Source organism: Hipposideros armiger, unplaced genomic scaffold, assembly GCF_001890085.2.
Source record: "Hipposideros armiger isolate ML-2016 unplaced genomic scaffold, ASM189008v1 scaffold_38, whole genome shotgun sequence".
NCBI lineage: Eukaryota > Metazoa > Chordata > Mammalia > Chiroptera > Hipposideridae > Hipposideros > Hipposideros armiger.
This window is the reverse complement of record NW_017731388.1, coordinates 3380424-3395386: the sequence shown is the minus strand read 5'-3', so window position 1 is coordinate 3395386 and position 14963 is coordinate 3380424. Positions and strand designations below refer to the sequence as shown.

General features: G+C 54.2%; 2 protein-coding genes across 9 annotated transcripts in view; one reads left to right on the top strand and one right to left on the bottom strand.

Moving 5' to 3' along the window:
- PTPRN (protein tyrosine phosphatase receptor type N) overlaps window positions 1-6149 on the top strand; it is an 18700-nt gene extending 12551 nt beyond the window's left edge. For all 5 annotated transcript variants that reach the window (XM_019638360.1, XM_019638359.1, XM_019638363.1 and 2 more), the window contains exons 19-23: window positions 810-976; window positions 4268-4321; window positions 4991-5055; window positions 5199-5272; window positions 5481-6149. In XM_019638360.1, coding sequence (XP_019493905.1) covers window positions 810-976; window positions 4268-4321; window positions 4991-5055; window positions 5199-5272; window positions 5481-5552 — 432 coding nt within the window. In that variant the 3' untranslated portion in view covers window positions 5553-6149. The remainder of the gene's footprint in view (window positions 1-809; window positions 977-4267; window positions 4322-4990; window positions 5056-5198; window positions 5273-5480) is intronic.
- A 1582-nt stretch (window positions 6150-7731) lies between these two features.
- On the bottom strand, window positions 7732-14949 carry DNAJB2 (DnaJ heat shock protein family (Hsp40) member B2). 4 transcript variants are annotated; one of them, XM_019638156.1, is made up of 10 exons: window positions 14747-14947; window positions 14373-14466; window positions 13634-13755; window positions 12504-12557; window positions 12211-12333; window positions 11410-11502; window positions 11111-11213; window positions 10868-10938; window positions 9837-10043; window positions 7732-8740 (listed from the first exon to the last, which is right to left on the bottom strand). In XM_019638156.1, the coding sequence occupies exons 2-10, from the start codon at window positions 14435-14437 to the stop codon at window positions 8730-8732; spliced, it is 849 nt and encodes a 282-aa protein (XP_019493701.1). In that variant the 5' UTR covers window positions 14438-14466; window positions 14747-14947; the 3' UTR covers window positions 7732-8729. The 4 variants fall into 4 exon arrangements, with proteins under 4 accessions (XP_019493701.1, XP_019493698.1, XP_019493699.1 ...); XM_019638153.1 differs by lacking the exon at window positions 7732-8740 and having other exon boundaries at window positions 9580-10043; window positions 14747-14949; XM_019638154.1 differs by lacking the exon at window positions 7732-8740 and having other exon boundaries at window positions 9580-10043; window positions 13646-13755; window positions 14747-14948.
- Window positions 14950-14963: the final 14 nt, after the last annotated feature.

The window sequence follows — 14963 nt, the reverse complement described above, 5'->3', positions numbered from 1 at the left end:
TATATATATATATATATATATATATATATATATATATACTATAAAACCACCGAAACTGAAGTAAGAAGCTAAGAGCCAAGAGTATGAGACAGGGAAGATAAGTATGCCTAAAGACCAAGATTAAGACCGACTTCAGTTAAGCCCAACTTAGGTCTGAGTTCCCTGGAGGCCAAAGCAAAGGAAGAAATATGTTGCTTATGAAAAACAGAAACACTATTTCATTAGGAGAGAGGACAGATAGGAGGGAAATGGGCTGAAACAAAGCAGGGGAAGGAGGCACAGATTTGGACCAATGGGAGAAGGTGAGCCCCCTGTAAGACAAAAGACATTAAGAGCACAACAGCAGCTTCTCACCACCAGATGAGTACTGGATAGTAGAGTATTCATTACCAGGTAAACACTCAACAGCTTCTTTTTAAAAGTTTTTTTTTATTATTGGTCTTGTTCATCTTAAAGAAAAAAATCAAATAAACGTATTACAGAATTTCAGCAAAGTTTATGTGTGTGTCGCACAGAAACTTTGCTAGACTCTGTGAGGAAGAGGAAGGAAAAACGCTGGCCCGGAGAAGCTCACAATAGTTATGTCTAGGTAGAAAAGCCACCAGTTGTTCTAAGCAGTAGATAAGTGACAAAGAAAGGGTTATTGGGGACGCTTGGGACAGCTGGGGTAGGCGGGTGGGTAAGCCTCCTGGAGGGTTTAGAGTTTGAAGTGGCCTGGGAAGCTGGGAGGATTCGGAGAGGCCAAGGAGCGAGCACGCAGACCTAGCGAGGCCTCGGCGTGCTCAGGCCCGGAACCCACCGCTCGGCAGGTGAACCTGGTGTCGGAGCACATTTGGTGTGAGGACTTCCTGGTGCGGAGCTTCTACCTGAAGAACGTGCAAACCCAGGAGACGCGCACCCTCACGCAGTTCCACTTCCTCAGCTGGCCGGCAGAGGGCACTCCGGCCTCCACTCGGCCCCTGCTGGACTTCCGTAGGTGAGCGTCTTGGGCGCCTCCGAAAAGCTGGGGGCTGCTGGCCTGCGGCCGCCGACTGTCCAGCCGCCCAGAGAGCCCGGGGAGAGAGCAGCACAAGAGCAGGGGACCCTCAGCCCTCCTCCTGGGGCCCCACGTCCTGGGAGGCAGACCCGGAGCCTGGCCTCTGACCTCCAGCCGCCCCCTTCCAGACACCCCAAACCAGGACTGACGTTCTGTCTTGCTGTGCCCATCCCTCCACCCCTGTGGTCCGGCTGCTTTTCGCTGTTTCGCAGATGCTCTGCTGTCTCCCTCTCAGGGCCTCTTTTTCTCCCTGCTTCTCTGTCTGGCTCCTTCTGTTTTACCCACTTCTCCAGGAAGAGCTCACCGTATTTCTGGCTCCTTCGCTTTCTCCTCTCCCTCTCCTTGGCCGCTGCCTCATGACCGTTCCGTCTGCGGAACCCTCGCTGTCTCTTACTCCCTCCTGCCCATCTCCTCTTTGTCCCTCTCTGTCTCTTTGCCTCCATTTCTATTTCTCCCCCGCTCTCTTTCCTTCTTTTTCCCCTCCCTTCCCTTTCCTCTTCTGTCTCCCCACCATCTTCTCTCTCCCCCTCGTCTTCTCTCTATCACTGTCTCTCACCCTTATCCCATTTCTCTCTCTGCACCCCTCTCTTGTTCTCTCCCTTCCCTCCCTTTTTCTTCATCTCCCTCCCATCTCTGCCCCTCTTTGTCTCTATCTCCCCCAACACATGTCGCTGTCTTCCCCTCTCTCCTTCCCTCTCCCCTCCCTCCTCTGTCTCTCTCTTTCTCACAGCTGCCAGTGTCATTTTTGTGATCTGCAGCTAGTATTCTCACTCTAGTTGCATAGTCACAAAAGTGACCATTGGCAGGTGTGGCCGCTGCATGAACAGGACAGACAGGACATGTGGACCCAGGGACCACCCCAAAGACAGCTGGAGGAGCTGAGGGCTGGGGGGGGGGACACAGGAAAGAGACAAATGCTATCAAAGGGAGTGCTGGAGGATCTCTGGATTCTTGGGGACTCAGTAACAGGGTGGGGGCTGGGACGGGAAGCTGAGGGACTTATCCTGTTCTGACACTGAAACTGAAACCGCACCTGGACCAGGCCTCCAGCATCCTCTGCCTTCCCCTTCACAGGCAGGTGGCTGAGAAGCCTGTCCTCACTGATGGGCCTCCCCTCACACTGCAGCCTCTTTCGGCTTCTCTTAGCCTTGCCAGGCTGGCCTGAGGTCCCTAGATGCTGGGCAGAGAGCAGAGGAGCAGAGCTGGGGTGAGGACCTGGGAATGGTTTTTGAGCCTCAGAACAATGGTTTCTAACTGGGACCCCTGGGGCCTGAGGCACATTGCTTCTTCAAAGCAGTGCCAGAGGCATCAGAGCTATTTCCTGTTTTCCACAGTTTAAAAATTCTTGTAGAACATGGACCCCTTTTAAGGCTGCACAGATAAGCGAAAAGGTTATGTTCTTTTGCTTTAGGCTAGAATTATGTAAACTCAGTTGGCATTAGATACCCAGCACAAATTCATTGCTGCTTAATAAATATAGTTTGGTGACGGTCCAACAGAGAGAAGGCAAAATAATTTTTTTTTAAGATTTTTATTGGGGAATTGGGGGGATGGGAACAGTGCTGGGGAATTGGGGGAAGGGGAACAGACAAGTTGCTGTCGTTTTGTTCTTCAGTCTAGTTGTGGAGGACGTCGCTTCACTGGCCCAAGTTGGCACCATCATTGCGCTCTTCCTGGGCGGTGCCTCTTCCCGGGCGAGGCAGATCAGTCGCAGGCCTCTGGACGGCCGCTCACTGCAGCTGCTAACCGCTCACCCTGGCTGCCGGCTACACACGGTAGCCCATGGCAACCCACTGCCACAGGGGCTGCAGCCTACGCCATTGCCGGCGACTCATGGCATCCCAGCTCCAGGTTGAGCTGTTGTTCAGCATCTTAGCTGTAGAGGGCAGTGTCACTGGCCCTCATATGTGGGATCCGAACCCGGGCCCTCTGGCATCCCAAGCCAGTTCTTAACCATTGTGCCACTCGGCCAGCCCAAAATAATTTTTTAAAGGCCTAGAAAGTGACCCAGAGCAAATTTTTTTACCTCCCTCTGTTTCCTTACCTGTGAAATGAGGATGAGGACCCATACTTTAGGGGGTTGTTGCAAAAGTCAATAGGATATAGTCTATAAAATCTAGTTTAAGTGTCTGCCACACAGCAAGGCTCAATTAATTCTAGATTCTATTTATTATCATTATTATTAAATGACTGGAAGTCACTGTTGCAACTTCTGTTCAACTCCAGCCCTCTGACGTACAAGCCGATGTGCTAGAAAACCAAGTGGACTCCTGTAAAACCACTCAAAGTCACCTGATCCCTACAAGCCTGGTGGAGCCAGGAAGCTGCCCCTGAAACAGTCTGCTAACCCCTAAGAAGTTTCTCCCTAGTCCTAGCTCATTGGAGGCATCAGGAGTGTGCAGGTGACTCTCAAAGCAAGAAGGTTATAAGGGACAAGGGCAAGTTAGACTGGGCCACCGAGGGAGGGAGAAATCCCCTGCTCCTTGCTGAGCTGTAGTCAGTGCAGCAGAAAAGAGTCTGAGGTCCAAGTGGACCCCAAGTCTGAATATGATCCAACCACAAACTCAGCATTTGTGCTGAGATGAGGCTGATCTAGGAGGACAGGCAGAAGCACAATGTTCAGAGTTGAGGGATTGTCCTCCCCTGGCCAAAGGAACGTGTGCCCAGGTCTACCTAACCTCACAGCTGAGGAGGACCAAAGGGAGCCTGAGTGGGGAGGAGGGCAGAGGATCAGAACGAGGATGTGGCATGATTGACACCCTGGAAATCAGCAGAAAGCCTGTTGTCCTCAGACTTCTGGCATAGGTGGCTGTTAATATTATTATGTATTATTAATAGTAGCTGCCGTTTATTGAGCATCTACTGTGTGCCAGACCTTGCACTTAGTTCTTTACATGGATTATCTCATGTAATCATGGTAAGAACCCTAAGGAGAAGGTTACTGTGATTATCATACCCTTTCTACAGGTAAGAAAACCGAGGCACAAAGAGGATAAATCAGTTGTTCCAGGTGCATAGTTTGGGCACAGAGCTTATAAGTGACAAGGCAAGCCCAGTGCTACCCACCATCGTGTCTTTATCTTTGTCTTCAGCCCTGACTCCTCTCTCCAGCCCTTTTTCTTCCTCCATCCTGGGCATGTGAGGAGAAAAGGAAGAAAGAGAGGCCCCCAGGTGTGTGTTTCGATTCTCCTTTCCCTCACCTGGTGCCCTCGTACCCATCTCTTGTTGCAGGAAAGTGAACAAGTGCTACCGGGGCCGCTCCTGTCCGATCATTGTGCACTGCAGGTGCGTGGAGAGGGGCTGTGGGATGGGGGTTGGGGATGGGAGGGTTTCGGGGGTGGCACAGGCCGGAGGGCCCTGAGGTGGGGCATTCCGGATTCCCGCCCCCCTGGTCCTGCTGCCATGCACTGCCTGCCTGTCCCGTTGATGCCTGCAGTCTGCAATCTATGGGCCAAATTCAGCATACCATGTATTTTTAATGGCCCATGAACCAAGAATGGTGTTCACATTTTTAAATGGTTAAAGGGAAGAAAAAAAAAGAAGAATGTGCAACAGAAACTGTATGTGGCTCACAAAGTTGAAGGTGTTTATCATCTGACCATTTACACACAAAAAATTTGTTGAACGAAAAGCCAGGCCAGAGGCTGGAAACCCAATCCCATTTCCTTCTGCTGCCTCCACCCCAGGGCTGAGCCAGGGCTCTCCTTTCTCATTGGCCCACTGCCCAAGTGACACCCCATGGGTCCCAGGCTTCCAACTCAAGGCCTACTTCCTGGGACCCAGGTGCTATGACCACTCCCTCATCCTCAGCTCACTCACATCCTTCTCAAGCCAACCCTAGTGGCTCCACCACTGTCTTCCCCATCCCAAGCCTCCATGTCTCCTTCACCCCTCCCCCTTTCTGCTGCATCCTGAGCTGAGCTGAGCTGAGCCTGTCACCATCTCCTGTTTCAGCGATGGTGCAGGGCGGACTGGCACCTATATTCTCATCGACATGGTACTGAACCGTATGGCAAAAGGTGAGGACCTTCCCCCAGTGCCCAAAGCCCAGCCCCAGGCTTTGCCCAATCCTCCAAGCTTCCCACCCCAGGACGGCCCAGACTTTCTGGGTCCTATGCTCCTCTGGACACCCACTGAGCAGCCCTGTGCCTCCCGCCCCCAGGAGTGAAGGAGATTGACATTGCCGCCACCCTGGAGCATGTCCGTGACCAGCGGCCGGGCCTTGTCCGCTCTAAGGTGACTGTTCCTCCCTGTCCCAAGCCTTGATGCCACCCTTGCCCAGGGAAGCCAGCAGCAGCCTGCCTCTCCCGCCTGCCTCTGTACCTCCCCCATAAGGACTTTTGCCTCCCTAAGTGACCTCCCCAGCTCCCTTCCCCAAGGGTCCTACCGGGCCCAGAGCAGAGGCCAGGCCTACCCATGACAGTCTTCTCACCCCCCTTCCCAGGACCAGTTTGAATTTGCCTTGACAGCTGTGGCGGAGGAAGTGAATGCCATCCTCAAGGCCTTGCCCCAGTGAGCCCCCTTGATGGGCAGCCAGCCTCCGTGCCCTCTTTCTTGCCTGTGTGAGCATCTATCTGTGTATCCACTCTTCAGTCCCCCACCTGCATCTTGGCCCCTTCTGGGCATGCTCAGCCCTTCCAAGAGGAGTGTGTAAGGAAGGTCGGGGGTGGGGAGTGGGAAGAGGCAGGCCTGACCAGCCTCACGCATGCCAGAGTCGGGGGCGTCTCATGGGGGAGCTGGCAGCCAGCCTGCAGGAGGAACGTCATGGGCAGTCATTCCACCCAGTTCCTTCTCCTGCTGGAGTTCCCTGGCCCCTACCTCTCGCTATTCTGGATGCTCCTGTCTCTGTGGACAGGACACGGTGGAGGGGCTGCCACACTCAGCTCCCCCTGCTTTCCAAGACCCAGCTCCTGCTGCCCTGTCCTGCCTCCCCGACCCACGCTCTGGCTCCCACCCTTCCTACCCTCTCCCTCAGAGCTCCTCTCCCCACCCCACCCCCGCTCTCCCACCACGTGCCACTCAACTAACTCTCTCCCTCTGGCACAGAACATTTCTAGAAAAATCTACTTTTGTATCAGTGTGAATAAAGTTAGTGTCGTGTGTGCAGCTGCAACCTGGACTCCTACACACTTCTGTCTGCTCTGCTTCCAGACTCCTGCCCCAGCCTCAGTCTACAGCCAGTTTCTCGGGAAATGCAGAGTGTGACAGGAGAGCCAGGCCGGAGGGTCAGGCTCTCCAGGGTTTGGATGGACGCTAACAACGAAGTCATAGTTTTTCTGTGCTGTGCTTCCTGCATGTTGGGCAGTCTCCAAGGTGCCTACATGCATTCGCTTGTTTATTATTTACGACAGCACTACCAATTATTAGCCCCATTTTATAAACAGAGACTTCAGCCCAGAACTTGCCTGAGGCAACACAGCTTGGAGGCGGTGGAGTCAGGATTCCAACCGGGCATGCTGCACCTCTCCTCTCAGTTCTAGGATAGCTGCTTGGGCCTCAGGAATAAAGTTCGTAGATTGAGGTTAGGCGTGAATGAGGTTCTAAACTCTGATAGTGACTGGTAGACGAGGCCTGTGAGATGTCACAACAGGCATTCACCTGGGGACAAGGGGCACTTTCTCCCTCCCCCATCCCGTGGCTCCCAGAACCCTCCACCCTGTATGGTCCCACAAGAGCCCTCACTTGCTTGTCATGAGGCATCCTTGGACAATGGTGATGGACAGGAAGTCTTGAGCTTGGTGCTACTTGGAAGGTAGGGCCACTTAACCTTGCCAAGGCTCAGTGCCCTCACATGGAAAACAGGGCAAGTACTATCTGCTTTGTGCAGGGAGAGAAGGAACCAGCAAGCAGATTACCGGCCCTTCTACGCCTCACCTGGTCTCGGCTGAGGTGCCTACAACTCCGGTATGGCATCTCAAAGGCTAGAAATCAGCACAACAGCCATTTACAAACTTCCAGCGTGTCTCTCTCCCTCTCTCTCTCTCTCTCTCTCTCAATAGGGGCTTGAAATCCTTTCAGGGCAGGCTGCTTCCTTGCTTTGAGAAAAATGTACTATAGCCCCTTTGGCTATTGAAGATGAAGCCAAGTGCTTACCCTGGAATAAGAGAATTGGTGGGGAGCCACACTTCCCTGCTTGGCAATGGGATGCTTGTCCCATGGCTGGAAGGGCATCTCTACAGGTGTCTGGATTGTTGTGGGCTGGACCCCTGCGTGGAGTGGACTTGTGCCATTCCATGTGGGGGAGGTGGGCCTCTGAGACTCACTACTGGCTCTAGGCTAAGTAAACCTGTGGAGGGGCTCAGTCTACAGACCTCGGGAGTACATTTTTACAGGTTTTGATGTGTTCCCTGCTTTCTGTTGTCGCCATACTTTCAGTCAAGTCATACCTTAGTCTGGTCCTAGTTGTGCTCTAGAGTATTGGGTGGTGGTGGGTCCCTGCATAGAGGAACACAGCTGCCTAGGGAAAGCCATTTGTGGGGCCCCAGGAGATGAGGGCAGAATGTTTAGCAATTCTCGGTATTCCACAGCATACTTGGGGAGGGTGGCCTGATCAAAGTGGGGACATCTGCTGTCAGCTGGGAAGGCTTGCAACCTCTTGATGTTTGGGCAATAAAGGGAGGTGTGTCACCTACTGGTCCCTTAGGTCCCCCGGGCCTCCCTGGAAATGAAGAACACTGGGACATAGCACACCACCAAGCTCTTGAAACTCAGCTTTATTGAATTCCAGTGTTTCCCTCTGGTCTGAGCTCAGCCCAGCTGGCTTTGATAGGTCTCTGAGACACAGTGTCACAGGGTCTGGTAACACCCTGACTCCACCACTCCCCTCCCTGGCCACTGGGCTCCCCAGGCAGGGAGGAGGAGAGGCAGCTCAGCTGTGGGACTGGAGACAGAATGGGCAGCAGGGTCAGAGGCCAAAGAAGCCATACAAGCAGCAACATGCCCAGAGCACCCATCACATGCCAATCCTGGACGGACACAGGGACGGACGGACGGACACACACACACACACACACACACACACACACACACACACACACACACACACACACACACACACACACACACACACACACACACGAGAGAGGGCCCTTCAATTCAAGCTCTATGCTGGTTTAAGCCCATCAGCGTTCTGGGGTCACACCCTGTTTAGTGATCCCGCCCAGACTTGTTCCTCAGACCCCAGTACCGCCAATAGGAAAAGAGCCTCTCCCAGATGCCACAGGACTTTGATTTGTACACTCTAACCCTGGTGCTAACAAGAGGTGTCAGGGGAATGGAAGCTCAGAACATTACCCCTTCATCCACATTCTCACCTCCCCCCTCCCCCCACCCTCCGCCAGGGACAGATCAAATGATAACATCTCCCCATGTCACAGCCAGTGACAGGCCAACCTGGGTTGGAACTACATGTCCCAATATGCACGGCTCTATAACCATGCACTGCTTCCCTCAAGCACGGTCAATCAGAAATTGAAGGAGGGTGCATTGCATTCTGGGACATGTAGTCCACAAGAGAACATCAAACACCCAGGGAAGAGTTTATAGGCTAAGACTACCAACGCCTCCCACCACCCAGGCCCAACTCTAGCTCTGCACGGGTGAGGGAGAGGAATGGAGGGTCCCCTCCCTGTGCACAGGGGAGGGCGCTGTCCTGTTGAAACTGTGCAGCGGCTCTGGATCCCGGACATCCAGCTCAGAACACATCTGGGGAGAGAGCGGGGGTGGGTGACAGGAGAGAGGGTCAGCAGCAAGCCGTGGAGGACTGTGCCAAGCATGCAAACCTGGGCTAGCCCTGTGGCCTCTCCCTGAGCCCTGATGCATGGTGAAGTAGGATGGGGCACAGTCCCCTCCTAAACCTCCCTCCTGGGGCACCCTGGCCCTATCCCACCTCTCCAGGGTTGGCAGGCCTCACCTCTGCCTAGTCCCGAGGCCTGGGGCAGGCTGAGGCAGCAGGAGGAAGGGAGGAGGAGTGGGCTCCGGTTCCGAATCTGGATGGCCGAGAGGCTCCCGCCCCACCCAGCTAGCCTCCCCGGAAGACCTTATGGCCCTACTGGCCACAGCATCTTCCTCGACACACTGAGGCCTTCTCAGGGAAGGAAGAAGGGAGTCCTAGCCAGACGGCAGTGAAAGCAAGCGATGAGGCCCGTGGGGAATTGCAGAGAGGAGAGAGTGAGGAAGAAGCAGCGGCACCAGAAGAGAAGCAACAGAGACAGTCAGAGCTCAACACTGCACAGAAACCAGGGTGGGGGGTGTCCGCAGCTGGACAAGGAGAGTCGGAGACTCCCCAGTGTAGCTGCCAACTCAGGCTCAGAGAACCCCAGGCCAAGTCCTCCTTCCTTGACATCATCAGCAACATAGGTGGCAGACAACCTGGGCACAAAAGTACCTCCCCAAACCACTAATGCCCCTAATTAGAAGTGCATCCTGGCTCCTCAGGACCTCCCACTGCCCTGAGTCCCCCGCCCTGGGCTTCACCAGGGACCTATCAGCTCAGCAGAGCAAAGCCTGAGTCCACATTGGAGTGCAGGGAACCTGGGGGGACACCTGCAGGGGAAGCATGGAGTTCAAGGGGCCACACCTCTCTGCTCTCCTGACAGCGAGCAGGACCCCAGTCAACCCGAATTGGGATGGGTTGGGCCTGGTGATCAGAGGATGAGGCAGCGAGAGGCCTTCTCCTCCAGGGCTGGGCTGGGTTTGGCTGTGTCACCCCTTGCACCCTCTTGGGTCCCCCGCATGGCCAGATCTTGGTACTGGGCCTTGGGGGGCCCCTGCCGTCGTCGTCTCTGCACCTCCCGCCCACCTGCTGGATTTTTCCCAGCTGCCTCCATCTCTGACAGGCTGTAGGCCATGGCGAGCTGCAGGTCTTCATCATCCTCAGAGAGGTCGCTGTCAGAGGGGCGTGAGGCAGGGGTCTGTCGCACCTGCGAGCCCCCGGATCTGGAGGTGACAGAGTGTTGCTGCTCGCGACGGCTCAGCTCCAAGCCCAGCGCCAGGTCATCTGGGACACCTGCAGGAGTCAAGGCCACCATGAGGCCTTCTGGCCCAGGCCAGGGAAATCCTGCCAGGCTGCCTCGTGCAGCAACAACTATGACCACTCGTAGTCCCTAGTATTTTGACACATAGTATCGCGGTTATGAGCACCAGCAGGTATTCAGCTCAGCAGGTACAAACTATCTCCTTGTGCAAGTTTTTCAACCTCCCTGAGCCTCCCTTTCTGCATCTATAAAATGGAAATGATGGGAGTGTCTACATTGTTCAATTGTCCCAATGATTAAATAAGACAGCATAGTGTTCCCAGAGTCAGCAGGCAATGAAAGGGTAGCCATGGTGACTACCCCGTACAGAGAGGTGTTGTGGGAAGAGTTCAACTCCAGGAATCCTGTGTCCTGAGTTTCATTCCTAGCTTTCCCACTTACTAAGTGGGACAGAGCCTTGGGCCTGGGGGTACTTGGGATTAGGGCCATTTAACTGTGCTGAGATGCAGCTACCTCAAATGAAGAATGGGGTGAACACCAACTGCCATGCTTTCCCCCTGGCTGTTTGAATAATACAGGGGGTATGGTATGTGTGCAAGTGCTTTAAAAATAGTAAAGTGCTCTGCAAACTCCAGGCACTCCACTAACGATGATGGTGATGAGCCAGCCCTCTCCTCGATTCCCTGTCCTGGCCCCCTTCCCCATGATCACCATCTTGGACCCTGCCAGTCTGGCCAGTGGCTGCCATTCCCTCCCTGCCCCAGGGGAGTTTAGACAGGAGCAGTTTGGGGAAGGGGCTTTGGGGCCTGGGGCTACAGCTTCCTGCCAGGGACTGGGTGGCAGAGCCACTCCTCACCATTGATTGTGACTGACTTCAGCTGCCCATCCTCCTCCACTTCCACCCGTTCCTGCCCGTTCTCCGTGATTCTGTGGGAGACAGCACAGGTCATTCGGGGGGCATGTCTGAGTCCTACAGGCACTTGTCCAGGCTCTGGGATGCCACAGTGAACAGGACCATCTGGGCTCTGACCTCAAGGAGCTGACTTTCTAGTTGTATGCAGCTCCCCTCCACCCAGCATGGTCCCAGAGGAGCCCTCACCTGCGTGTTGTGATGCGGCGTCCTTGGACAAAGGTGGTAGATGTAGAAACAGAGCGAAAAGCACCGGCCCCAGGACTGAAGGAGAAAGATGAGGAGGAGAAATCTGGCATTGGGATAGAGGAGGAGGAGGAGAGGTTGTCAGACGGGCGCTGTATGCAGCAGGCTGCAGTCACAATGGGCTCGCCCCGCAGAGCTGCCCGGAGGCAGGAATCCAGATGCACCAGAAAGGAGGCTTGGAAAAGCCATGAGCTGCGGTTCCAGGACTCAGAGCTTGCAAAATGGGAAGGGACAGCACTTACCAGAGTGCCCAGGGAAGGAGGAAGAGAAGGTGAACAAGGGGCCCAAGTGTCGGGATCCTCGGTTCTGGAGCTCTGAGAAGGGACCCAGGTCATCTGCAACAAACAAGCAGATTAACCATCATCTGATGAAGAGATTTCCCCCAAGAAATGTGCGAATCCTGCTTTTAAGGCTAAATATAAACTGCTAAGCAACTTTTTTTCTTTTCTGCTTGGACTTACATACAAATTAAATTCCTTTTTAATATATAAAAAAATTCATTAGTAAATTCTGTCCACAATAAAGAGTAAAGGAAGGGGGAAAGCAAAGAGGGAGGGAAGACAGCTCCTTCAGTATAAGATCAGTATGATGTGATGTCAGGCAGACATGGCTCCAAGTCTGGCTCTGCCATCTGCTTTGTGACCCTAAGCAAGTTATTTGAATGTGCCTCAGTTTTTTCATCTGCAAATGGGGATAAAATTATCTACCTCACAGGGTTCATATTAATCACTCCAAAAAATGGTATCTGTTGTTGTTTGTAATGGCATTAGTATTGTCACATGATGCTTTGAGTCTTGCTTTCATGGCTGTCATTGTTGAGGTCTAACAATGTGTTATTGTTGTGATCGTTTCATAAGGCAAGTCTCTGAAGTGTCACTACAGGGTCATGTGGGTAGGTTCTGTCCCAGCTCACACTGGATTCACCCCCACAAAATCTTCAGCCTGTGGCCTTCTGCTCCCCTTTCAGCCTCCCGCCTGAGCTAACGGAGGGCAGGCCTGGAAGGGGAAATCAAGCTAGTCAGAGGCCTCCTGAGCCGACTCACCAAAGAGCTCCGAAAAAGGGTCTCCGCTCCCAAAGAACTCCCGGAAGACCTCCTCAGGGCTGCGGAAGGTGAAGGTGAAGCCAGGCCCACCACTGCCAGTTTCTGCCCGAGTTGGGCCAGTTCCTGGAGGACAGGCAGGATGAGGAGGGGGCTTAGGGCATGCATCTTGCCAAAGGTAGGGGACCCCGCCTAAGACATGGCGAGGAGCCCCGAGAGAGCACCGTTGTAAGAATCTGCCCGTCCTCTCTCTTCCCTGACCCACTTCTATCCCTAGGCCCCAAGGCCCCACCTACCTGCTCCAGTTAGCCCTTCCCGGCCATAGCGGTCGTAGACCTCTCGCTTATGCTCTGGAAAGAGAGACTGGATCATTTCTCCCTCCCTCTGGGATGCCAGCCTCCCCTTCTGGGCTAAGACCCTCAGAGGCATGCCCAGAGATTGACACTTGGGGGGCAGCAGGGTGCTCAGGGGACACAGGCTATAGGTTTTAGCAGCAGCTCAGCCCTTCACACAGTGGCTCCTTCTCATCTGTAAAACGGACATGATAACAGCACCTATCTCATAGGGTTGTTGCAAGGATGAAATGAGAGAAGTCACATAAATGGCATAGCCCAGCACCTGACAGAGTAAGTGTTCCATAAATGTTAGCCAATTATTAATGTGTTATTATTGATCAGGGCTTAGCCTAAATGTCACCTCCTCAGAGAAGCCTTCTGGGACCACCTTAATAAAAATCGGTGCCCATTATTCCTTATCACATACCCCTGCTACTTTCCTTTGGAATACTCTTGTCTACGTATTAACTTGGTTAATGTCCATCTTCCCTGACCAGATGTGATAAACCCATCAGGAGAGGGACAATGCCTATTTTTCACTCCATTGTTCCCCAGTAGCAAACAACAGCCCAGCAACATACGCATTCAATGAATATTTTTTGAATGAATAAAAGATCTGGATTCATAGTCCAGGTCTGTGTGACCTTGAGCAAGTTACTTCACCTCTCCCAGCCTCAGTTTCCTTGCCAGTAAAATGGGGGTGATAAATCCTGCCTCGCAGGATGGCTGTGAAGACTCATGGAGATTATAGCCACCAACACCTGGCACAGAGGAGGCTTGGCACACATTGGTTACCTGCCCTGCGTCTTTCTTTGTCAGGACCCATGCTGCAACTACCAGATCCTGGGGAGCAGACACTGAGCACAGGGGATTAGGGTAAGAATAAAAAGGTGCTTGGCACACAGTAGGTGCAAAAGAGGAAAAAAGAAGTGAAAAAGAGGAAAAAGGTCCCAGAGTCCCTGTGTGAGGGGGGCACTTAAATGCCAGGTTGGAAAAAGCATGGAAGAGGCTGGGGTGGTGGCAGCATAGCTTTGGGAAGGAATGCAGTGGGGCATGAAGTGGGGGGGTGATGGATGATGTCTTGCCCTGACCCTGGCCCTTACTGTCGGAAAGCACTTCATATGCCTCTGCCACCTCCTTGAACTTCCTCTCAGCAAACTCTTTATTATCCGGATTCTTGTCTGGGTGCCACTGTAGAGCCTTACGTCGATACCTGCAGGAAGTGGGTTCAGAGGGGAGGGTCAGGACAAATGCAGGTACTTCCCACTAGGGAACAGAATGACCCATTTTCCCATCAGCCGACCACTGTCCTTTCACCACTCAGAGCCCAAAGCACCCCAGCTGCTGGGGCTGCCTCTGTTATGTTTTAATGGAATCCCTATCTCCCCTCTGCAGCCAGTGCTAGGGCTAACTAGTATTTGCAGATGATAATGTAAGGATGAGAAGGCCCCAGCTCTAACCCCTCCCTCGGGATCTCTCGTGCTAGGGTTACAAAAGTCGGGGGTACATGTGGCCATGAATGGTACAGGGCCACTGGTCCTTTCTGGTCATATTGCCTGGGCATTTTTGCACAGCATCCTAGGGGCTGGGGGGGGAAAGAAGTAGAGGGGAGGGGAAGGGAGGGTTTACTGAAGAAGGACAGAGTGCAGCTCCCGTTAGAACCTCAGGCTATGGACTTTCTCTTACTCATCCAGGGGTCTCCCTACAGGTGTCAAGGACCTGGTTCCCTCAGCACTGCCTCTGAGGGGCCCCACAGTGGTGCGAGGGGGGAGTGGGGGGAGAGGTGGGGAAGAGGTGAGAGGCTTTGCGATGCGCAGCGGAGGCACTTACGCCTTCTTGATGTCGTCAGCCGACGCACTTCGCGGCACGTCTAGGATGTCGTAGTAGGATGCCATGGCAACTCGTCAACAGTCAGGCAGGCCTCCTTGGGGGTGCAGGAGAGAAGGACGAGTCAGGCAGAAAGACCCAAGCGCCCCTCCCTGGGGCTGGAGCCCCCGGGGTGGCGGGAGGCGTTCTCAGGGGGAAACGGAGCCCACTGGGCTCTGCTTGCGGCGGTGACTAGGCTCGCTCGGGCAGCCTTATCAGCCTCCGCAGGCCGGGGCCACCGGCTATCTCGGTTCCCAGGCCCGGGGAGCCCTAGCGCAGCCCCCTAATTCCGAAGCCCGGCCCAGGGCCCCCAGGCTGATGGGGCACCCTGTCCACACCTCCTCTGCCTGGAGTCCCTGGCTCCTGCGGTGCCCCGCCCCTGCCCCCCGCTGGGAACCGTCTGGCACCGGCTGCCCGGCTCGCGGCTGCTGCGTAGGACGCGCCCGGCTCAGCTGTGCGCGCAAGCATGCGTCAGCTGCACGGAAACTACTAGAGAAACCCAGAGGAGACCGGCTCAGCCAGTCACCCAGGGTGGGGGTGCGCGGGGGGAGGGGG

What these genes read in the sequence shown, in the direction of transcription:
- DNAJB2 (XM_019638153.1), bottom strand. Translation starts at nt 14,437, where the DNA reads ATGGCATCCTACTACGACATCCTAGACGTGCCGCGAAGTGCGTCGGCT. An exon ending in GGAAGGGCTAACTGGAGCAG is followed by an intron (nt 12,334 to 12,503) that starts GTAGGTGGGGCC and finishes CCTGTCCTCCAG; the next exon opens with GAACTGGCCCAACTCGGGCA. An exon ending in CGCCGCATCACAACACGCAG is followed by an intron (nt 10,939 to 11,110) that starts GTGAGGGCTCCT and finishes TGTCTCCCACAG; the next exon opens with AATCACGGAGAACGGGCAGG.